The sequence below is a fragment of the Papaver somniferum genome, chromosome 4 (assembly GCF_003573695.1).
Source record: "Papaver somniferum cultivar HN1 chromosome 4, ASM357369v1, whole genome shotgun sequence".
Lineage (NCBI taxonomy): Eukaryota > Viridiplantae > Streptophyta > Magnoliopsida > Ranunculales > Papaveraceae > Papaver > Papaver somniferum.
In genome coordinates, this window is record NC_039361.1 from 10,304,526 (window position 1) to 10,329,661 (window position 25,136).

At 37.1% G+C, this 25,136-nt stretch overlaps 2 protein-coding genes across 2 annotated transcripts; both read right to left on the reverse strand.

Moving 5' to 3' along the window:
• Positions 1-2,136: 2,136 nt before the first annotated feature.
• Positions 2,137-4,745, reverse strand: LOC113274726 (cytochrome P450 86A2-like). The gene has a single exon (XM_026524117.1). The coding sequence runs from the start codon at positions 4,095-4,097 to the stop codon at positions 2,502-2,504; it is 1,596 nt and encodes a 531-aa protein (XP_026379902.1). The 5' UTR covers positions 4,098-4,745; the 3' UTR covers positions 2,137-2,501.
• Positions 4,746-7,724: 2,979 nt separating this feature from the next.
• Positions 7,725-12,656, reverse strand: LOC113274727 (sec1 family domain-containing protein MIP3-like). Its single transcript, XM_026524118.1, has 8 exons — positions 12,556-12,656; positions 12,203-12,266; positions 11,889-12,032; positions 11,135-11,284; positions 10,386-10,919; positions 8,635-10,155; positions 8,319-8,387; positions 7,725-8,157 (listed from the first exon to the last, which is right to left on the reverse strand). The coding sequence occupies exons 2-8, from the start codon at positions 12,248-12,250 to the stop codon at positions 8,041-8,043; spliced, it is 2,583 nt and encodes an 860-aa protein (XP_026379903.1). The 5' UTR covers positions 12,251-12,266; positions 12,556-12,656; the 3' UTR covers positions 7,725-8,040.
• Positions 12,657-25,136: the final 12,480 nt, after the last annotated feature.

Sequence of the window (25,136 nt, forward strand, 5' to 3'; positions counted from 1 at the left end):
TTGTAGTCATAAGACCCAACTAATGTCCCTAGGCCCTAAACTAGCCAAGAATTATAAACCCCAAACCCTAATTAATTTGATAAATTTTTCTTGTTTTGCAAAGTTTTTTATATTAATTATTTTTTAACCGGTATGAATAAATATAAATTGATGATAAGGATGGTGATGAAGGATTCGATCAATTAGGTTTACATATTACAAAATTCAAAGCAAGTGATATATATATATATATATATATATATATATATATATAATGACAAAAGATGATGATCCATATCCAGTTTTTCTAACTTGGACGCAACAATTGCAAAAGTCTTTTACAGTTCATCATAAATTGACCAAGATCGTTAATTAACATTGGGTGATGAAGAAATGTGGAGATAATTCAGAGGAAGAATCATGTTTTGAAATCTGAAAGATTACGTTTGTTTGGATTCCAGAATTCCAACTGAAGGTGCGGCTCGTGAAAACAAGTGTCCGGATTACCAACTTTTTTTAGGTTTCTTGTATTTTGGATTTCACGATTAGGTTGTATTTAACCAAAACCAAGGTTGTATTTAGTCACCGTGGTTCTAATTTATAAACAAAAAAATAGCTTCTTTTTCATTTAACTATCTCTCATTTTTTTTCTTCTTTCCGTGGTTACTTGTTGTTATTGATTTTGTTCGTTTTAAATTTTAGTTATTTATATATCTAGCACTCTAATTGTAAAACTGGCCACTAACTACGAGATTCGTAGTAAAAAAAGTTGGTTGCCGGGCGCCTTAAGAGACAATCCATCCCTACTCAAGGAGGAATCATGCGTCCATCCCTGTTTTTTACACACTTGAAAAGTAGGCACTTGACAACCAATAAGAAAGATATGTCGACACTTACCTTATGCTCCTATTACGTACAATAAAATATTCCCCCACTTGGAACTCCACCCACAACTAATTAATCGGCTAAATGCTGAGATAGGTCCAAAAAATTTGATGGTAGAAATAAATCATTTGTCCTTTACGTCCTTGCACGATCAATTCTGATTTAATTAGTTCAGTTAACCGTGACCCCAAATTTACCAATGTGATAGTGCAATCTCATATGGTTTGAGTACACTGAGTACTCCCGTAGCAAAGCGTGTTTAGTGTGGCATCCCGGAACTGTATCGAAAGCGAGTCTTCATATAGCAGTCAGTGTTATCCGACCGGACATGGGTACTAAATTATGAACAACACACTTGTATAAGTTTATGGATCGGACGACTAGTATTATCCGACAAGTCAAGTTCTTGAGTTGCAAAAGTCGTTGCTAGTGAATTGATGGTGGATAGTTATAACTAATAAACTCATACTTGAACGAGTAATCCTTCAAATCTACCTTCATATGCTCTTGCCTGAATTTTGTTGTTTAATAAACATTGTTTACACTCAACAAACTCATAGTTTATTACAAACATTACTACCTTCACGTATCAGTCATACTATTTGAAGCATGATAAGGAGACGTAACTAATTTTGTCAGACATTGGACACTCACTTATTAGTCGCTTCTAAGGTATGAATGCATGATAATGAGATGTGTATAATCCAAGCGTACGCATGATCCAATACATATTTAGTGTCTTTTTAAGGGTATGCATGATATTAATTCTCAGGCAACAACATATTACACCTACTTGACAGGAAGAATCTATTAATAAATACGTACCATAATGTTGCTTAACTATCTTCAACTATTTCGTATCTTCTTCACTGACTTTTAAGTTTGGTTTTCTAATTAAACTTGTTATTAATTAGATTCATCTAACCTACCTGGCTACTTCACTTTCTTTCTTTCAAATCAACATGATCTAAACCTGCGTTTACTATATAAGAGTTTTGGCAAACCTTACCTGATTATGTAAGACAATCTTCTGCGTACGGTTCAAGTTTATAACTTTAAGAGAGAGTTCCATTGGCATTGTTATCTTAATATTATTTTACGCGCTGGACGCTAATTATTTTTACGAGTCCAAGTGAAAGTTAGTTAGCTATGAGTTGATTATTTTGTAGGACATTTTGTATAACAACTTCACCATCTACCGGACTGATGGAGGCTAGTTATAAGTTGATTTATTTTGTATAACGGGAAATGGCAGGGTGCAAAAATGTGCATAGAAAAATAGGAATCTGTTAATTAAACTGACTGAATCATAATTATTCCAATAATTATCTTCGAAAAAATAAATTATACCAATAAGAAATCTATAAATTGCTGTTTCAGGAGAACCAACAAAACAGGAACATTGATGTATACGAAAGAAGTAAGGACTTAGGGTATACGTAGAATTATTAGAACTCTAATTGGCCTCGAGCTTCAGCCCTTTCTCTTTACGTGTAATTATTCTAGCAAACTCCTTGAATTCATCTTATATATATCAAAACCCTGTTAATAAACCTATTAAACCAATACCCCCAACACCATTTACTATAACCATTAACATTGAACAGCAGCTGATAAGAACGTCTCTACTATGCAAATCACAAACACACCTTTCCACGTAGTTGTGCTGGGACATCTGTCAGATCTCTGTGATGCACATTGACTTTCAGTCCATATTTCATGAACAAAGTCAATGACATTTTCTGTTCCACTTTATGCCCTTCTGCTATTGTGAGCTTGTGTCGTAATAATACAGCTGCAGCAACAGATTTCATCTGTAAATAAGCCAAATCTTTCCCTAAGCAAATTCTTGGACCAGCATTGAAAGACACAAATCTGAATTGATCCTTGGCTTCAAATTGCTTCTCATCTTTTGATAACCACCTCTCTGGTTTGAACTCTAGACAATCTTCACCCCATGTTGACTCCATCCGGCCGGTCGAGTATATCGAATAAGTGACCGCCGAGCCTGCTGGGACAAATGTGCCGTCAGGTAACACGTCGTCGACAGCTACGTGTTTCGAATCCTCGGGGACGGAAGGATATAGCCGGAGGGTCTCGGACAATGCTGCTTTCAAGTAGACCAGACGGTCATTCTCCTCAAACCCCAAGGGTTCATCCGTCCATTTCGTTGTATCATCACCACGTGTCTCAATCAGAACGGTGCAGATTTCATTGAGGATCTTCTCTTCAACTCTAGGGTTTTGGATACACAACCAAAAGAACCAGCTAAGTGCAACTGATGACGTGTCACGTCCAGCTAGGATGAAATTGAGTGCCACGTGTTGGAGGAATGACTCTGAGTAGGATTCTTTCTTCTTCATAAACCTTGATAGCAAATCGTCATGTTGAGCTGTGGCCCCACTGCCTGGCTTACTCAGCAATTCCAGCTTACGTGTCTTGATGACGTTGGATAGATATTCGTCGATGTGGTCAAGGCTTTGACTCAATGTGACTTCCATTCCGAGCCGGAGCCATTTCCTTAGCTGCCAAACAACTTTAGGTAACACAAAACGCTGAAGTGTGGCTTCAGTAGCTCGATCGAACGCCGTAGCAAAACGATTCTCCGGTAACCCGGCCGATAATGTTTGCGGATCTCTTCCGACTATAAGCCCGCAGATATTATCAAATGTTAGCCGGAGAAGAAGATCTTGAAGATCGACGGGTTTACATTCGAGCTGAGCGGTTTTAAGAATCGGACAGAACCCAAATTTGATAGTCTGATTAAGCCATCGAGCCATAGCTTGTCGAAGTGTACGTGTAGTGAACTCTAATGCAGCTGTTTTCCTTTGAAATAACCATGTATCACCATCTGAATTGAAAATACCTTCACCAAGTAGATCATGAAACACAGATTGCCAAGTTGGTCCCTTTGGATAATTCTCAAACCGGCTCTTCAAAATATGTTCTATATTCTTCGGATCGCTTGTAACCGTTACTAATCCTTGTTTCCGAGCTAAAAACGGCACTGCGCAGATGCATGTTTGATATGTACCACCACATTTACGTAGATTCTCAGTAATCCAATCATGTAAACGATCATGGTTTTCTATTAAACCTGGTAAGCTTCCCAACAATGGCCATACTCTTGGACCCTTTAACGAACGTTTGATTAGATTGAACCAAATTGTGTAAGAAACTATCACTATTATGAATGAAGTAGAGAAGATTAAGAACATAGTAGAAGTATCCATGGATGAGATAGATTATGATCTTGCTGTTGTGAATCTTGTGATTGTTGCTTGAAGTACTGTAACTTTTTATAACTTTATGCAATAATGTTGTTTCTGAGATGTGGTCACTGCAGGAGAGATCTAGATATCTAGCTAGAGATGGCTAGTGGTATAGAATGAAGAGAAGAAGATGAAGATTTTTATAGAGAAGAAGGAAGAAAAATAAAGAATGAAAACAAAGACTAGAAGATAGAAATGTTGTTAAGTTTCTGTTGCTAGGTTTTTCTTCATTGTGGTGTAAGATCTACAAGCTATAGGGGGAATAGTATATGTAAGTTTTTTGTTGTTGTTTTCTTTGCTGGGAGGAGGATGTAATGACTACTGCCATGTGAGAGTACCACCACTATAATAAATGAATGTGGGAAGAGGGTCGTTGGGAATTTGACAGGAAAAGTTAATACAGGGAAGAGAAGAGAGGAGATGTGAATAGTGCCGATGGTGTGTAGTAAATGTGATTAGTTGAGACTTGAGATAACGGAGATGAGGAGAAGATGATAAGGAAAAACACTCACAAAACTCGAAAAGAGAAAGAAATGTGTTTAATGAAAACAAAACTTGCTCACCGATTTTTTCTACCTATACCTTCCTTGATTAGTTAATTAATTAATTCCAATAACCAGAAGTGTAGAACCTTATTGTTTACAAACTTGAGTGTATGATGTGAGTGAGAAAATAGAATTTGTAGGTGGGGTTTGTTCAAGTTAGATAGGCTTTTCCGTTTTTGTGTCTTAACGTAATGAATCGGCATTCGGCCGTGTTTTGTGGTTTTCCATGAATGCCTCTTTCGCAAAATGGTAAACTTGCTACGCGTAAACTGTAGATGGCTAGCAATTGCCCTCGCAATATGGTAAACTTATTGCGTGTAGATAACTATTTAATTTAATGAGCAGTTTAATTTCTGCGTCAAAACTTTTAAAAGATCATTTAAAGTGGAATGGAGGGAGTAACATCAAACTTTCTTTTAACGGTGTTCTAGAATCCATATTGGAAACGTAAGATGAAATGAATATGCATGCCTAATACTTTTTCAAGAGATATGCATGCCTAATACAAGTGTATTGAACCAAACAAATTTTCAAAGGACATGAAAAACTGTTTAACTACAAAGTAAGAGTTGATATATCATTTCTTTATTTTATGTATATGTTTTGGTGGATCTACTTTCAACAACAGTGACAATACTGTGACTACAGAATGCATGACTAATCATCTAGAGGACTAATCCCATGGCCCTTAAGGCATTCATTGTCGAATAATTAGTGTTGAATCAAGAATGGAAAAAACGCTTAATCTTAATGAAACCTAATTAGAACTTCAGGGTTTAGCAAAGCCGCGTGGAAGACTGTCACCCAAGAATGACTTATTAAAGCTCCATCCCCAAATGTACTTGGTTTGCCGAGCAGGACTTAAAAACTGTCAACAACTACCTAACTGAGTTAAATTCAGTCATATATACGCACAGCAATGTCCCTACGACCGATTTACGGTGCTTGGGATGGGAGGTTCTCTAAACCCACGTTAGACATTGGGGGGTCTATAACCAGACTCATTTAAGATGCATATATGATGCCATGGGGCTACTCTTGTCTCTCGCTCTGAAATGCTTCATTATTTTGTATCAAATTTGTTCCCCTGGTCAGTATCAAATTAGCTGTTAATAATTTTTGAGTTGGATGATTGTTGCCGATTTCAGAGAATTTTATTAGACTATTTTTTTGTTTGCATCGGTGAAACGGATTTAGTGAGTAACCGCACAAAACAGACTAACCGTTAAAACCAACGCAGAAAACTGTAGGGTAGGGTTAGAATGCCACTCAAAACGAATTACAAGAGAAGACACGGTACAGCCAAGAAAAATATCCTCAACTGCCTAGGTTAATACCCTGACTGGCCTGACTTTTAACTCTGTCAAGCCTCAATAAATTCCTATTTTCCCTTCAAAGAGTCTGAAATTCCTAAATATCACTTGGGGATTAAGATATGGGTTAGGTAGAATTCATTACTGAAGGGTCAACTGTGGATACTCGAAGTGGTAAAGTTGGATAGTTTGAAGAATGCAACTGTGTGCCACTTAACTAGTTTCTAGGAAGGCCAAAACTGTGAGCATTGGTGGTGCCGGTTATATAAGATCCTAGACAAATCTGTTATGGAATTCACAGTAACATCTAAAACTAACTCCCCATGGATAAGTACAAGCATTTCATGTTCACACTTGGGATATCCCGAAAGGGCCACAAGTAAGATGTAACATTGTAATTGACTGCTTCGCAGCAGCCACTGTGAAATACCCAACATTAACTTCACTGATCCCATATTTTTATCAGTACAAAAGTACACGTTCACACTTTACGCGCCTTGCCTAAAGAGTCAAACGCAGTAAACACGGCAGCAACAGCAGCAGCTTTCAATTCTAAGTACCTCTTCAACTATAGGGAAATGAACCAGCTGCGTGGCAATATGATGACGTGTCAACCCAGCTAGGATGGGTTTTAATGTTTATGGACAATGATCCTTCTGTTTTGCTGACTCAGCACTCGAGCTAAAGAACACTGTTCTTCCCCATTCAATTTTTCGGGATCAGGTTAAGCCGTTAAGGTGACTTTCGGTCCCATCCCATCCTTGCCATTTCATGAATGTCCAAGACTACACAAAGGCAAGGCCAAAATGATGGCAAACGTCGGTTGAAGTGGGATATTTTCGAGATCAACTGGATTGATTTCAAGCAAGCAGCTTTCAGAATCAGAATGGGGCAGTTCCCAAGTTAGTTAAGCCATCACGGCTCAAGCTACTGTATTCCACCGCCTATTTAAGAGCAGTGTTTTTTGTCTAATGCAATGTAACCATGTGTCGGTGTCATCATTCAAAACGAAGATACCTTGGGGGGGGGGGGGCAAAGTTTGGGGGCAAAAAGCCGGGTATAAAGCATTTTCGTCCCGATATAGACATGTAAAAGAGACTGACAAGTGAGACCTTTTGGGTAATTTCAAATGTTTTCTAAATCCGTTGGGTAACAAAGACCATTGAACAGAGACTGACGAGTGAGATCTTTTGTGTAATTTCGGGAGTCGAAATGTTTACTAAACAACTGTAAGACTCTGGACCAGACCTGGTAAAGTGCCAAATAATGAACAAACATGCGGACCTCTAGTAACGGGCCTATGACCAAAACGAACCTTAAGAATGTAGACCTTAGAAAATATTGAGAAAAGCAGTTGCACCCTACAGAGATACTAGATATAGTGAAATTTAGGTGCTAGGGGCAAATACCAAACCTGATTTACTAAAAATGTTACAAACTACAACCATGAGCTACCAAACCTATCCTACCTTAATTACTTGAGGCAGTATCAATCTAGATTTACTGTGGAGGATGCAAACCACAAACCAAATTGCCAACCTATCCTACCACAGCTCAACATGTCAAATCTTAGCTTTAACTTTGTGTCTGCGTCTTACTATTATCACACGCTTCAGTCTAGGAAAAGCTTTTTTTTTTTTTGCAGAGTCAACTGAATCTATTTTCAAGCAACTAGTTCGTAGGGTTCAATCTTTGGAGAAATAATGATTGGTACTTACTATTTTACTATCTTAAAAAGAAAAGGTCAAGCGTATGTATTTATTTCATTACAGAGCTCAATTACCAACCCATGGAGATGATCCAAGGGCTGGATCACCCTCGTTACAAAAAGCTAATTTCAACTGTAACATTCATGTAATAAAAGGTTTAAAGATAGCCAACCTTTGTTCACTCTATTTACCCATGAAATATTATATCACATTTGTTACAAGGACAATTGCATAAGGCATATAAAAACACACCGTTGAATTTCTATCCAAAACTTCTAGCAACTCAATTTTCTTTTTTACTCGGAGAATGTTAGTAAGCACTAGGAACTAAATTTAGTTAGGATCCCAATAGTAAATCAAGCATATCATTTGGAGTTAAAAGAGTCGTACCACCGATGATCAACTCAACATCTGGTCTTCCACTCTGTGACAATGCTTCCCGCGCTTCAAGGACCTTAAATGACAGTAAGACAAAGAAAAACGCTAAAATCATCATTCAACTCATTCTGTTCGAAAGAACCTAATATATTGTTCTAATTTCTCAAGAATTACTACGCAAAAATATGCATTCTGTGGTTAAATTTTAATAGTTCAATAGTAGAAAAAATTTCAAACCTCGTGACAGTTGATTCCACCAACTACAAAAACCAGAATAACACTTTGGCCACCGAGACTCGGTTTTGCCTGCAGAATTTGAATTAAAAATTTAGTATCCATACCAACCAGAAAAGTGTCATTTTACACTGATACTCTAATACCATATCAAATCTCAAATCCACTGATGAGTTATGATCAACCTGTTATAAAATGAGCCGAAGAAGACACATTTTTTTGGAAATAAAAGAATTTAACACGACCTACAATGAGGAATTTTCGAATTGCAACGATGGGACTGTGCCTGATATTAGAAGCTTCCTAAAAGAAATTATACCTGTCCAAGGCCAAATCTACCAAATCCGCTTTTAAAAAGCCTTGTGACTGCAGATGAATGGTACTCCAATCCAGGTACTTCATACTTGCCAAGAACCATGGTGAGAAGTTTATAAAGCAATCCTTTGCCCATATAAGGATCCCCTCCATAGCTGCTTTCTAATCCCAGTGGTCCATTTCTGAGTGTTACATTTTTCGTTTTTAGACTGGATAATTTGTGAAAGAATTTGAAAAGATTGTCCACCCTATCACGCAATTCCAACTTGAGTTGCATATCACCGTACACTTGTTCGTTGTTACTTTCTGCATCTTCATCACCCCAGTTACCCCATTGATCGTCATCGAAGTCCTCCAATGTGGACTGATTGGAAGAATTTTCTTTAGATTTTTCAGACTTGTGCTTGTTTAAATTAGCTTCAAGAACTTCCTCCATGCCATGGAAAAATTTCAACCTTGCACCTGATGGATTCTCAAGTAGTGCATCCACTATAGCTTCCTTCAAAAAATGATCCTCTTCCCAAGAAAAAGGACCATCAGACCCGGATGTCGGAAAATTTTCACCAGCCAAGATATATCCCGTGATTGCAAGGAGAAGAGCATCTCGGAAAGATAGAAGACCCTGAGAAGATTCCTTACTCTGCTCTTTCTGATCTAGCGTTTTGACCAAAACACTCGTATTGATGAGATCCCGGATTTGGGCAGAAAGAGTTTGGCTAGTATCTCCACAACTTGCGTTCAATATTTTCTCAGCGCTGACAAATGCATCCCAATGAGAAGTATGAGGTTCACTTAAGGAATGTGCCGCAGCTATAGCTAGTTGAATAATCCCTTTGTTCCTCAATAAAGATGACTGATCCTTTGCCACAGCTTTCGCCATAGACTGCAACTCTGATGCCGCCGGAAAGCTTGTGCGAGTTCTCACATTGACAGACACTTTTTCTCGTCGCATTGTTTCCTGGAGCCATTTCTTTATCAGTATTGCCGCATCTTTTGTTCTTCTATCCATTAATGCTTCTAAATATTCTGCTCCACGATGATTTTCAGTTGTTACAAACGACCCACTAAGTGATCCAATTTCAGATTGTGCAGAAGTTTCGCCAGAAATTGTGCTTCTATCAGTAGGAACAGGGATTGGACTTGAAGGTTCATTTGAACTCCAACCACTTAAAAAAGCCTCAATTCCTTCTATCGGCCAAATGGCAGGTTCTTCTTTGGTGTAAAGTTTTCCAAGTGGTATCTGAGCATCTAGCGGAGCACGTTGTATCGTGCCAGGGCCATGCTTATTTTGGTTTACAGAAGAAGAAGATGATCTTTGCCTACGAGGCAGAGATGAGAAAATACGATCAACAAGTGAGTCACCATGACAGCATGGGGTAAGCAAATCGAGCGTACGGTCAATAAGTAATAAACCTGCTGATCTTTTTCGTCTGCCAACATCATAAAGACTTGACATGTCCATCATAATCTTCCCAATGGTTTTCGACAAGTCACCTAGAGAAAATATCTCCATTTTCAAATCCATCTACATGTAGGAAGCAGAAGCTATGGTTAAGATTTAATAATAGTTAATAGCTACCCAGAGTAACGCTTTGTTTATTAACCTACAAAGTAATAGATTACAGGCCTGCAATTGATTATGGTCACCAAACGAATGAGCCGCATAAATCAATTTTAGATCCGTAATTACGCAGTTTCATAAGGTAACAAAAATGAATTAAAATAAGAATTACTAAATTAAAGCTAACCCACTACCTTCGCAGCAAGATGGTAAAGTAGATGAGCGGTAAGGATTGCTCCAGGTGGAGTGTCCTCGCCATCAGAAGGCACTCCAGTACTTATGGAAGGCAATCCAGGACCAAGAAAATCTTCATGTTCAGATGATAAGCATGCTTCTGCGATTGTTCCCTCTGAAGGTAAGACAAACACTCTCGGAGATAGAGGGCATAAAACCATAGGGAAGTGGTTAACAGATATATCGACTCGAAGCAAACCGTCTCTTTTGGTAACCAGTGAGTTTGGTTCATCCAAATTTTCTCTTGGTGTACGAGGTGTGCGAGGGATTTCTTCTTCGCTCGGACTAAATTTTGACCAACCTTCATCTTCTGATGCTAAATTTTCACCGAGGATGCTTGCTTCTGATCGTCCAAAGACACTGGGTCGAGATAAACTTTTCTTCTCTATCTCACACTTTCTAACAAGCTCCTCATAATCTTGGAGAAGTAAGGATTCATATTCACGGAAGGCATCTGGTCCTAATGGCGAGTCAGGATACGTTGAGTGAGCTACCTAAAGTTCATAAAAGAAAAAAAAGAAGAAGACAATAATGACATCAACAAAAAGACTTAACTATCAAATGATTGGAGATGAGTTTACAAATCCATGCAAAACCAATTCAAATGACAAACGCGCCATTCTTACATGGGTTAATTAAGTGATTCGAGGGCGAGAAACCTAAACCAAGTTTTAAAGGAGCATGAACAGGTGGAGAATTGAAAAGGCACCTCTGAGATAGATGTAAAGATGGTGCAATGAAGAATAGCTTGATGCATGCTCAGGCAGCGAAGAATATACCGATGTGCGTCGCTTAAAAGACGTGATGTGATGACCACCATTTTCTTTGCATTCTTGGCATTTGAGTTCCAGTCGACCACCTAAACAGAAACAATGAATCAGAAAAGTGTCATTTTACACTCCGATACCATATCGAATCTCAAAGACTCAAACCCACTTATGAGTTATGATCAATCTGTTATAAAATGAGCGGAAGAAGACACATTCTTTGGAATAAAAGAATTTAACACGACCTACAATGAGGAATTTTCGAATTGCAACGATGGGACTGTGCCTGATATTAGAAGCTTCCAAAAAGCTTGACAGGCAGTCAGGCAGAGAACTGGATAATAATGTATACTAACGAGAGAAAAGAAAACATCTCTTTGAACTCTAATATGGCATGGTTTAAACTTCAGACTATTCATCGCAACAATGACACTCTAAATCCAACTTAAAAAAACTAAAGCCAACTTACTGAGAAACTTGAAATGTTGGCTGTGGTAGAAAGTAGAAGAAAAGACAACTCAAGAATGATAGCAACTTCATCTAAAACATCTTTCTGCCTTATTTGCATAACAAATACACTCTAATCACTTCAGTAGAGTGGAAAAGCAATCATTTGGATACAGTAATGTTCAGAGCTGGATAACGGTCGTTCATATAATCAATTTCAATAACTTAGAAAAGTGAAACGTCACTTACAGCATCAAGAGCAGATGCGTTTTCAAGACTGCAAACTGCGCAAGCTCCAAGTTCCAACAACAATGGAACCGCTCCAATAAACTGAAAGGCTTCTGTGCAACCAGCATCCAGGTAAATTACTGCACCTTCTACTTCCTCCGATATCTAATCAACATCAAGTGGAACTTTATTATTACCTTGAATAACTTCAAGCTTGTTGCCAAATCAATCCAATCGCATGTACATCAAAAATAATCCAGATATATACATGAATAGATGACTGAAGGATCTTATACAATGTGGCACAAAAGAAACACAAATTTACGCAAACTTACTTGTCGAATAGAATCCAAACAAGACTTCACCACATCAGCCATAGCCATGTTCTTCTCCTTCGCCCTACAATCAGTAAATTTGCAATCATGTGTTGAACTAATTGCGAAAACCTAATTGAATATTTGTTCGTTCATAGCAGACATGGAATTAGACATAATTACACTGTGAACTTCAACCATCAACATGACATCCACTGACTTATTACCAATTGAGTGAAAAAAAAAGGATCAAACAAATTGGGAAAACCTAATCTGCTTGTGTTTGGAATCTAGAGGGATTGAAATTTAATTTAGGGCAAGCTTTACAGAAATCTTAGAAAGAAATTAGAAGTAAAAAAGAATGGAAAATTTACCTGAACTAGAGATCGGGAGAGAAAATTAGGGTTTGAGAAATTTTGGAGTAATTTTGTGTTGTGAAACTGACATTTCTCTCTTTTTCTTCCCGTTTATGAGCTCAGTCGTAGTGGTAATTGAGAAGAGATGAAAGAGAGAAAACTATTGGGCTTTAAGTGGTTAACAAGCCCGGTCCACCTCGAATTTGACCGAGGCTAAAAATTTTGGAGAGTATTAGCGTGTTTGGATACCGCAAGCAAAAATCGGATGCAAAAACATTTTGCTTCATAAAAAGTTAGTTTTTCTGATTCTATATTTCAATCTGAAATTGTGTACTAACTTCTGGGTTTTTTTGTTTCAAGAAATCAAAAAGCAACTTATGGATGTATTTCCAAATAGTCTATAAACGGATCGAATCTGGCTAGCATATTACAGGCATGCTACTTGGTCGCATCGGTACGTCATGTTCATTAAATTTTTGAGATGGTTGACTTGGTTATAAAGTTGTTTATCTGTGTCGAAAAATATATCTTTACTTTTTATGAAACTGAGATAATGCACTTTCCATAAAGTCGATTTAAAGGTAGGGAAATATCAGTAATATCATTGATAAATGTAACTGATAACATTGTAATTCTTAAGTAAAATTTATTCGTGTTATAATAAAAAATAATCTCTGTTGTGATTTATTGTTTTTGTCTACTTTGAACTTTTGGTGTTATACTGCAGTATACAAAAATTCTAATAATACTTTTGGTTGTATGTCTAGTTAGGTCAAAAAACACAAAATTCTGAAACTTCAATTATATAGTCGTAAGGGTTTTTGTTCGCCCATCATGACAATTTTTCATGTTTAGTATGATTATGAAAGTGGTGGAGAGAATAATCTTTTGGAAGATGAAGAAGAGATTCCTTCTAAGGAAACAACTACTGGTGCTAATCAAGATGGAAGCGAAAAAGGAATCCCTTCTAACGAAGTAATTGCTGGCGATAATCAAGATGGCGGCGAAAAAGAAGTCCCTCTCAAAGAAATTATTGTTGGTGAAGATCAGAATCGAAATGAAGAAAAGATTGGTGATGATGAGAACATTGGCGAAGAGTTTCTTATCTAGTTCTATCTTCTTGAACTATTTCATTTTTATTATTTCTTGCGAATAATATTCTTCAACCAACTTTGAAATTAATTTTCTCTTTTAATATTTTGTTGGCGAGAAAGATAATGCCTCTTGTTTACTGATTACCATACTTGCCTCTCATTATCTTTCTTGCGAGAAATAATCTGTTATGAATACTTATAAATATTTTGTTTTGTCATGTGGTCTTATTTTGCCTTCCTAATTAAAGGTCTTATTAAGCCACCTCTTGTTATTGCGACAAAATCGCAGGACGTCTTTGCATTTTCATGCAAAAACCCATTGATATTGCCTTAACTTTTTCTTTTGTATTATTGCCTCTTCAGGATTGTTGCGAAAATATGACAGGCCTAAATATTCTTGCGAAAATAAAGCCCCATGACATTGTCGTCGTGCGACGAAATCGCAGGACGTCTTCGCACTTTCATGCGAAAACCCATTGATCTTGTCTTATCTTTCTCTTTGGTATTATTTCCTCTTCAGGATTGTCACACAAATATGACAATCCTTAATACCCTTGCGAGTAAATAGACTCATGACATTTGCGTCTTAAGACACTTATCAGCTCCCTAATGAAGGGTGCCGCCCTTATCTCTCCCCTGGTTTCCCCTTCAAGGAGGCGTACCTCTACCATACAAGGTTGGATACTCTCATCCGGTCTTAACAACAACTAGTTGTTTTCGCAACCTCTTATCCCTTTTACCTATAGGGTTTATGGTTACGAGACTGCACCCTAAGTGGGGTTTTCTTCGGGCCGAGTGCAGTATAAGCCAAGACTTGTCAAGAATGGCAAGGTACGCTCCAGACGCCCCTGGCACTCTTGACTCAACCGTGTACCTCGGCGCCTTGGTCAGATTATGCACTCCTTGGGAGAGTCCATATTACCTTAGTCGCCCAACCTAAGTCATATGCTTAAGCTAAGAATCCAAGGTGCCTCTCCCGGATGGGCTTTATTGACCCCAAATCTCCATGACTCAGGTTCCGGGGGAGGTGTAGCCTTTTCCTGAGCCATGCAACAGGTACCTCCTTATATGACGTACTTTAGGTCTTACATTTTCCTCTTGCGAAATTGTGTTCGCGAACTAGGATGTACGCCATAAAGGTTCGCCCCTTTCTCTTTTGTCATTGTTCTCTGATTATCTCTGCGAAAGTTTCGCGTATCATGATCTTGTTTTGAATAATCTCGCAACTATTCTTTCATTGAATCTATTTGCAATCGTTTTGTTGCGTCATACATAACTTCTCAAAGCTTCTTATGGATAATATCTCTTTAAGTACAATATGTTTCATGGTCTGTCAAGTCTATGACCAATATCTCTACCTTCTGAATCCATTAATTTATAAGCTCCTGTCCCAACTATCTCCTAAATGATGTAAGGTCCATCCCTTTTTTTCGCTAACTGTCCACCATTTTCTCGCTGATATATTGGTGTCTCTCGCAGAACTAAATCTCCTAGTTCAAATTCGCGTACTTTAACACGCTTATTATATTCTCGGGCTAATCTTCGCTGATAATTATCCATATGTTGTAAATCTCTTTCTCTTTTTTCTTCTAACTCATCAAGTTTGCTTAAGATCAAACCCGCACTAAGATTTTTCTACCAAGATTCTCTCTTTATCATCGGAATAACAACTTCTGTTGGTAACACCGCTTCAACTCCGTATGTTAAACAAAAAGGTGACATTCCAATAGCTTCTCTCCTAGTTGTGTTATAAGCCTATACTGCATTATGTACTTGTTCGCACCATGCTCTATGGTGTCCTTCTAATTTTTTCTTTAATATATCTACAATTGTTTTGTTTGTTGCCTCTGATTGTCCATTGCTTGTGGATACAGAGGAGTAGACTTTCTACTTTTATCTTAAATGCATTAAGTAACATTTCTATGTTCTGTCCTTCAAACTGTTTTCCATTATCACATACCAACTGCGCGGGAATTCCAAATCTGCAAATGATATTTTCGAATATGTTGTACTGCCTTTACTTCTGTCCATTTTGTGAAATAATCTGTTGCGACTATTAAGTATCTTCTTTGTCCAGATCATGGTAAAAATGGCCCCACAATATCTAAGCCCCACTTTCCAAAAGGCCATACAGTGGTTGAAGATGACAATGGTGCTCCAGGTGCATGTATTTTCTTTCCGTTCCGCTGACAATCTTCGCAACGTCTTGATATTTGTTTTGCATCTTCGTGCATGTACGACCAGTAATAGCCTTGCATTTTTGCTCTATGTGCCAAAGATCTTCCCCCGCTATGATTGCCAGCATCCCCACTATGTAACATTTTTAGCAACTTTTCTCATTCTTCTCGTGTCAAACATTTGAGTGATGGCCCATTAAAGGATTTTCCGTATAACAGCCCATCTCTTAATTCATAATTTGTTGCGCGACTTTTTACCTTGTGTGCTTCCAATTTGTTTCTTGGTGTTTCTCCTTTCGCCAAATATGCATGAAGTTCTGTTCTCCAATCTGCGATATTGTTCGTTTGTTCTTCTTCTCCATCTTCTATCATCATTACGTTCTTTTCTTCTTCTTCTTTATTGATTGATGGTGACACAAGTGTCTGTATTTTTATGCATCTCGCAGTTGGATCTGTCATCATGCTTGAGATGAAAGAAAAAGCGTCTGCGAGTCTGTTATCCTTCCTTGAAATGTGCCTCCATTTTATCTTTGGGATTTTCGCTAACAATTCTTCAACGAGCTTCTTGTATTTCTTCAAGGATGGTTCATTTGTAGTGTACTCTCCCTTTATTTGGAGAATAACTAGCTGCGAATCACTAGTGATCCTGGAATTTTCTAGTTTCATTTCTATTGCGAACTTTAAGGCATGTATCACAGCTTCATATTCTGTTTCGTAATTAGTGGATGTGAATTCCAACCTGAATGAAAAAGCCATCTTCGCTCCTTTTGGTGAAATTAAAACAATTCCATTTGATGATCCATCTACCAATATCTCCCATCTATTTGGTTCTGTTAATAAGTCTTTTGGATCTCCATGTTCTTCTTCTATATCCATCATCTCCTCCACCGCTTCATCATCTTCTACAGGAAATTCTGCTAAGAAATCTGCGACAACTTGTGATTTTGGTGAAGATAATATTTCATACTTGATTTTGAAATGTCCAACTTGTGCATTCCATCTCTCCACCCTACCTGATCTTTTTGAATTCTTCATCACTGATTCAATTGGTACTTTTGTTAGCACCCTTATTTTGTGTGCTTGAAAATATATGTGAAGTTTAAATGCGGCGTATACTAATGCTAAAATTAGCTTCTTAATCTTTGAATAATTCCTCTCTGTAGCATTAAATGTTTTGTTGATGTAATAAATGGGCTTTTCCACTCCTGCATCCGTTCGCAATAACACAACGCTTAAAGCATGTGATGTTGTCGCAAAATAGATCAATAGTTCTTCTCCTGGTTCTGCCTTTTGTAAAATAGATGTATTCATGAGGTGTTCTTTGATCCCTTGAAAATCTTTTTCATATTCATCAGTCCATTTGAATTTAGTACCCTTCTTGAGTATATTGAAACAATGATTACATTTGTCTGATGATCGCGAAATGAATCTTCCTAGCGAAGCTAAAAGTCCGTTCAATTTTTGTACATCCTTTATCGTTGCTGGTGTTGGCATGTCACGAATTGCTTGTACCTTTTCTGGATCAACTTGTATTCCTTCTTTTGATACAATGTAGCCTAAAATTTTTCCGGTGCAACCCCAAAAATGCATTTTTCAGGGTTCAGTTTAATGTTATGATGCCGCATGTGTTCAAAAATTTCCCTCAAATCTTGTACATATCTTTGGCTTCTTTACTCTTAACCAACATGTCATCCACGTACACCTCTAATGTTTTGTGTATCCATTTCGCGAACACCTTCTCTACCCTTCTTTGATACGTTGCTCCTGCATTTCGCAAACCAAACGACATTTTTGTATAACAGTATAAACCTCTTGGAGCGAAAAAAGCAGTATGCTCTTGATCTTCTTCAGCGAGGGGTATTTGGTTATAACCTTTGTACCCATCTAAAGAAGACACTCTATCATTTCCCGCTGCTGATTCAACCATTTGAGGAATATCCGACAATTGAAAACTATCTTTAGGGCAAGCCTTGTTTAAATCAGTGAAATCTATGCAAATTCTTATCCCTTTATTTTTCTTTGGAACAACAACCATGTTTGCTATCCACTCCGGGTATTTGGCTTCTCTTATAATTCCCGCCTCAAGCATTTTCTGTAATTCTTCTTCTATTTGAGGATGGTAGGTCGTTGCGATTTTTTATTCTCTGTTTAAATGGTCTCACATTCTTGTTAATCTCCAACTTATGACATGCAATTGACAGATCTATTCCAGGTATCTCATCCATGCTCCCTGCGAAAATATCTTTATATTCCCGCAAAAGATTAACAGTTCTTTCTTCCTCTTCTGCATCCATCTTGGTTCCAATCCTCAGTATTAGGGGTTCTTCTATAGTCCCAACATTTACTTCTTTTGTTGGTTCTGCCGCAGTGTAACTGGCCTTGGGTTCTCCCATTGGTGTTGGCTCTTTTATCATCTTCGCAGGTCCATCTCCTTCCTCAGAAATTTCGCTGGGTATTCCTTTACCTTCTTTTGCTCTTATCATGTACACTCTAAATTCTTCTTCTTTATTTGCCTCCTTTGCTATTTTTCTGCGAAATTGTCGCTTTTTTGCTCGTCCTTCATAATGCTTTACTTCAATTTGATAACATAATTTTGCATTGTCAATATCTCCTTTAATTTCACTTACTCCATTTGGCATGGGGAACCTGATGTATTGATGCAACGTTGATGCTACAGCTTTAATTGCGTGTATCCATGGTCTCCCCAACAACATGTTATATGGTGATTCCATATCCACTACGCATAGTTTCACTTGTCTTTCGATCTCTCCTAGTGGAATTCGCACCACTATTTCTCATTTAGGTTTTGTTGTGGATTTTCCAAAGCCATGAACAAGATATGTTGAATAAGACATTTCTTCATCTTTGAATCCCATTCCTTTGAACGCATGATAGAATATTATATCCACTGAACTTCCTGTATCGACTAAAGTTCTGTTCAATATCCATTCTTTCATGGATTTTTTTGTTGTCCCCTTCTCTTTTTGTGTAATAGGTACTATAATAACCAATGGAGACGTGTGGCTCAAATTTTCTTTTGATATTTCTGCTGCCATGATCGTGATTTTTTGCTTTTCCCAATCTTTCAAGGGTGATGTTTTTTCTACCGCCATAACCTTTCTTCCTTCAAAATCTCCTTTATGTATCCTCCCTTTGATGTTTTCATGGAATTCATTAACCATTGTTTTTCTTATCAAATTACACTCCAATCTTTTGTCATCTTCATTGACTCTAATCATTTTTCTTTTAACTGGTTCACTGATTTGTTTAATCACTTTCTTGATTTGAACAATATCAACAACAATCTTCAACTTTCAATCTTCATGTCCCTGTTTCTAGCGCCATTATGTAGTTGCAGGAAATCCTACGCTACACCCCTCACAAGATTTCATTAACATTCAACTCATTTTTGGATTAACAATCTTAATTTTATTGATGAATCTTTGGACAATCTTACAAGAAAAGATAAAGGAATCAAGAATAACCACTGCTCTATATTTTCTCTCTCCTATTTACTTGCTTCTCACTCAAAAAAGATCTCCCCCTTCCCTTTACAACCAAACGACTATTTATAGGGAATTACATAGTGGATGACAGCTAATCTGTCCTTTATTTTCGGATATGATTTGGGACATTCTCACAACCTTACGAATGTTAATCTCGCAAACTCCCTAATTCTCGCAGGACCATCACACTTTTCTCATGATTTAGCTGACGTCGTTTATTATGTCGTTTCTGAAGCTGTTCTGCGACACTGTCGTGTTGTGTTGTTAATAATTTCGCTGAGGCATTATTGCTGCGAGATTCTGATTCTACAAACCCAATAGAAATTCTTGGTAAGAGAACTTCCGACAGTTCGCGGACTGGGTTCGCGGACTTGACAAAGCCAATTCCTCCGGTTTCTCTTGATCAACAAAGTTCGAAAACTTCGGTTCAAGGAATACATGGTTATGTAATCTAAACCCTCATTCCAATCATTGAGACATTATCAGAGGACGTTATATAGCCGTTATTCACAGACCGTTTCACGTCAGAGAAATTCTCAAAGTAATTGAAACTTTTCATGACTTTCGTCACTAGGTGAGATAAACTTGATTGAAGCGAAAGCTTACCAACACATGTTTCGAGGAATATATAAGCGAGTTAAACTCAGCTCGAAACAATAAATTGTTCTACATATTCAGAAATTTCCCAACTTAATATGTGTGCCACAATTCTTTTGCAATCCTCACGCATTTATTAGGGCTTCATGGCGAGGATGCACTTTCAACACAATCAGGTTGTGTTGAGCTAAGCAAAATCTTGCTCACTACAGGTATTCGAAACAAAATCATGCATGAACTCTAGGAATTTAAAAGCTTCCTTGAAACTTTCAATAAATGTTCCGTACCTTTTTAAGATGTTATCCCTTGTCAAACTCTTGTCTGGGAGATCAATCTTAATAGAACTTGTTGCTTTATTGGTCTTCTTTGGTACCCATTTCTGAGTAGCTTTTGGAGAAACGTATTTCTTTTTCTCCCCAATATAGTTGTGAAACTTCTTTGTGGAATACTGAAAGAACTGATATTATGAGACTCAGTTTTTCTCCAGTTTGGAACATCAGATCTTGTCATCCTAACAGAATCATATCTGGTTTTATCTCGTTTAAGAAATCTGCAATTCCTTTGCAAGTGACCTGGTTTTCCACAATAAAAACAATGTTTAGTATAATGGAAAAAGTTATGTTTAGTATTACCTGAATGTGTATGTGCTTGCTTTGGAGCTTGACAAGATTTCTTCTTTTCGCCATTCGTAGTTGGTAGAGATACTTTACTTTTGTCAACCGTGGAAGGTTTTGGTTGAGAAGAATATTTATCTTTGACAAATTTTACCTCTTTGCAAATACTAGGAGTGTCTATTCCTTCATATCCCAATCCTCGTGTATCACGATGAATTCTATATGCTCCTAATATCGAGGTTAATTTATCTAAGCTGTTATTTCTAGACAAACTCTTTTTTTTAGCTCAAGTTTTCTTCTTCCAAACTTTTGACCTTCTCAAGCGCAATAACTAGATCATTCTTGGATGATTCACATTGAACTTTGATGTCTTCTCGTTCCGAATCAAATAACAAGTTCATCTCAATATTCTCCAAGTTATCTAGCTTTGCTTGAAGAGTAACTTCCCGATCTCGACCTTCGGAAATTTCTTCTTTAAGCTTTCGTATTTCGTTGAGATAATCTCTTGCACCAATAGAATCAAGTTGGTCTTGCAAGTCTTTATTCCGACTACGAAGTCTGTCATATTTAACTTTCTCACTGAAAATGGTGCTTTCAGCCTGCGAGAGTTTCCGATGACTTTCTTTAAGAAGATTATTAGCTACTGGATCATCATGGAACACTTCTTCGTCAGAATCAGAATCAGTATCAGAAAGAATTTTTCCAGAAGCTAATGCAACCTCGCCTATGAGCTCTTGAGTATTATAATATTCAGGTCCATCATCAAGAGTAGGAAAATCTGCTGCATATGCCGATTGTCTACGACTCCAGCTAGGACATACTGCAGACAAGTGCCCGAAACCACAACAGTTATAGCATTGTACATCATCCTTAGGAGATGTTACACTTTTAGAAAAACTCTTTTTCCTGTCTCTCAAGAATTTTCTAAATTGTCGTGGAATAACATCCTTAGTATCTGGCGAACCAGATTTATCCTTAGAGGATTCAGAATTGTTTGCATCTTTAAGAGAAATCACCTATTTTCTTGCGTGTTCATTCAAAGATCTTTAACTTTCCAGCAAGATTACTTCTGAAGAGTGTTGAAAGATCGTTTCCTTCTCCAATGGCATGTTTCTTAGACTCGTATCTTGACGGTAGATACCTGAGAATTTTGCACACTATATCTTTCTCCGGAATAGTTTTTCCTAATGAAAAAGAGGAGTTAACTATTTGAGAAAGTCTTTGGTTAAACTCATAAAAGGTTTCATCATCAGACAACCGAAGGTTTTCCAAGTCAGAAGCTAGATTTTGAAGCCTTGCTTCTTTCTCTGCGGCATTCCCTTCGAATACGGTTTCTAAGATATCCCAAGAATCTTTAGACTTATTGCACGTAGTCACGTGGTGCTGAAGATCTGGGGGTAATGGCATGGATGATAGCATTCAAACCGTTGGAGTTTTGCTTTGCAGCAAGTATCTCGGCAGGATTGTATTCACCGATGTTCTTGGGAATATTTACATCTCCAACTACCACAACGGGAGCATCATAGCCATTAACTATAGATACCCATGATTGAAAATCGCGTGCTTGAAGAAAAGCTCGCGTAGCAATTTTCCACCATAAGTAATTAGTGCCATCGAAGGTTGGTGGTACTTTTATAGAGATAACACCTTTGTCCATAGAATCAGATTGCTACAAACACAGACTTATGAGGTCTTAGCGTGCTTGACTGCTCTGATACCAATTGAAAAAGCGGGGGGTCTAATAACACCAACCAGTATTTCGTTTGGCAATCTGAATAAACAAACTCCAATATACTTACAAGACAATCAATTAGACAGTTAGACTCAATCTATCAAAAGTATATCAAAGAGTTTTATATATCTATCTCTTGAATCAATCCGCAATCAGCAAATAGGGATTTGCGAGCCCGATTGAATATAAGAGGATTAACTTGAACGGTACCAAAGAACAATGTTCAAGTGTCAATCAATTCACTCAACAACCCTAAGGCCGGATACAAGAACTGATTGATCTTAACGTACAACCTGTGATATTTCTATTATATAAATAAAATATAATGCAGAAAAGAAATAACACAGACACCAGAATTTTGTTAACGAGGAAACCGCAAATGCAGAAAAACCCCGGGACCTAGTCCAGAATAAACACACACTGATAATAAGTTGTTACACCAATTTCCTACTACCTATTCGGACTAGATGTAATACCTTCTTCAGCACTTGTAGAACTCCTAGCAGAATACCGATTCTCTTTAGGAACTCTTCACACAAATCTTCTAGCAGAACCCAAAGTTCTCTTTAGAAGATACACCACAACGATCGATACGATTTGATATTTTGTTGCACAAAACACCAGTTTGATTTCCCTTTAGATGTGAATCAAGATTTTGTAAATCTTGTGTTTATTTTGATAAAAATAAATACTAGGTAAAAGTAATATCAAAACAAACTTTTAGATTAGGGTTTTAACTTACAATCAGTATGCGTACACACAAGGAGTCCGTGAACCTGATTTCCGTAAGTAAACTTGGGTGATTCCAAAGATCAATTTCCAAGTTAAGAAAACCCTAATAAATCTACCAAAAGAATAACTTGAATAAATCTAGAGATATCTTGTTTAAAACTTCTCAAGGATTTTTACGAGATGCCTCAAAAGAAATTTTTCTTTCTAGTCTCTGATTTCGACTAACAAGTGTTGGTATACGATCGGAAACTGAAATCTATCAAAACCTAGGGTTTATGTTCAACAACTCTTGAATGGTTTTATATCAGAAGAGAAAACCTTAGAATAGACAAGAGGTGAAAAACCTAGATTACAAGTTGTATGATCAATCACGAAGATTAAATACAACTTGGCTTTGTGATCCCTAATACAAAGACTTTTATCTCACTCTCGTTCACGAAGAACGGAAGACGTGGAAAACAACCTGCAGAGCTTACGCCAATTTTCCAAAGGGATAAAAAAACGTGTAAACTCGCGAACTCATTATTTATAATGAACAATAGCTTGGAATCTAAGCAACACTATTTTCCTTTTACAAGACTCTCTTAAATATGAAAGTCTTTCCTAAGTTAAAACTCTTGCCAAAATGATTAAATAAATAACTTATTTAGCAAAAATTATATTTATGTGAACAAATCACATTTTAACTTAGGCAGGAATCACAAACACTTTAATATGGTAATCAAAAGTGTTTGGACCAATAGCTAACTTGCCTAGATAAGGAAAGGGAAAATTAGGGGGAGACCCAAAAAAAATAATATTCTCATTGTCAAGCCCACAATTAATTTTTGGTACCGTGACACCCATAATTATTTCCGTGACACCCATAATTATATGAAATTCTTAAAAATGTATGCATGACGGATTATGCATCCGCATGACAGGTTATGCATCAAGGGTATAATTGGCAACGCAACTTGGATATAACATATCTAAAAATCCGCGCCTTGGAATGTTACAAATTTTATATCGTTGGAAATCTTTTTAAGAGAGCTGCGCAACGAGTACAAAAAAGAATATCAAATTTTTGTTTTTCACGAAAAAATTGGAGGTGATCATCATTTTAGGAAAAAATTTCAAAAACTTGACACATAACCATTATGCAGCCACCAAAAAAGATGCATAACACATTCTGCAGACGCATAACAAATTATGCAACCATTTTCTCCACTGCATAACAAATTATGCATTTGGATAACAAAGTTATGCATCTATAACAAGTTATGTAACCATTGTATTAGTGCGAACATAAAAAAATGATGCATAATGCATTATGCATCTATTTTGTCGATGCATAAAAGATTATGCAACAATTTTCCCGATGCATATTGCATTATGCAGCCATATTTTCGGATGCATAACAGGTTATGCATCCATTTTCGTGACTGAATAACATGTAATGCAGATGTTATTGTAGGTGCATGACAAGTTATGTGATTAGAGATTTTTCGTGGGGTTGTAGTAATGAAGGTTCGAACTCTAAGACTTGTGAAGGTGAAGGATTTTTAGATTTATAAAAATTATATACAAAAATATTGACAAATTGGTAGAGATGTACTGGGACTAATGATTCGGCCAATCTTCATAACATAGGTCTCAATGATTTATTCTCAACAATAATCGTTCAAAACATATATGGACTCTTATTTTGCCAAAGTAGATTCTCAAAACATTGATTGTAAATGTTAAGCATGGAACATCAAATCACCTAAGCTAAGCATGACCCATCTAATCAAATAACACCCAATTTAATCAAATCATATTTCAATTAATTTTTAATGCAAAAATCTTAAAAAGAATTAATAAAATTACCCATGTATGAAGTTCGGCCTCCTCCGTCGTCCCAGTGTTGGGGTTTAACTCATCATATTAAAAATGCTCTCAAAATAATTTATTATGGCTCAAAAATGGTTTACAAATGATGAGAAGAAGAGAAAATGGTGTAAAACTGTAATCTGCGACGCACAAAAAGCGTCACAAAATGAACGATAAAAGACAAGTGATGTTGCTGTTTAGACTGCGCTGCGACCCACGGCTGTGCGTCTTAGACACTGTTCATAAACGAATGTCCTTGCGAGTCCGTTCTTCGTGTTCTTGGTGTTCTTCAT

Coding starts and splice junctions, on each gene's coding strand:
- LOC113274726 (XM_026524117.1), bottom strand. CDS start 4,097: ATGGATACTTCTACTATGTTCTTAATCTTCTCTACTTCATTCATAATA.
- LOC113274727 (XM_026524118.1), bottom strand. CDS start 12,250: ATGGCTATGGCTGATGTGGTGAAGTCTTGTTTGGATTCTATTCGACAA. Junction 10,920..11,134: donor TCTTTACATCTATCTCAGAG/GTGCCTTTTCAA, acceptor TATGAACTTTAG/GTAGCTCACTCAACGTATCC. Junction 8,388..8,634: donor GTAGATTTGGCCTTGGACAG/GTATAATTTCTT, acceptor CAAATTCTGCAG/GCAAAACCGAGTCTCGGTGG.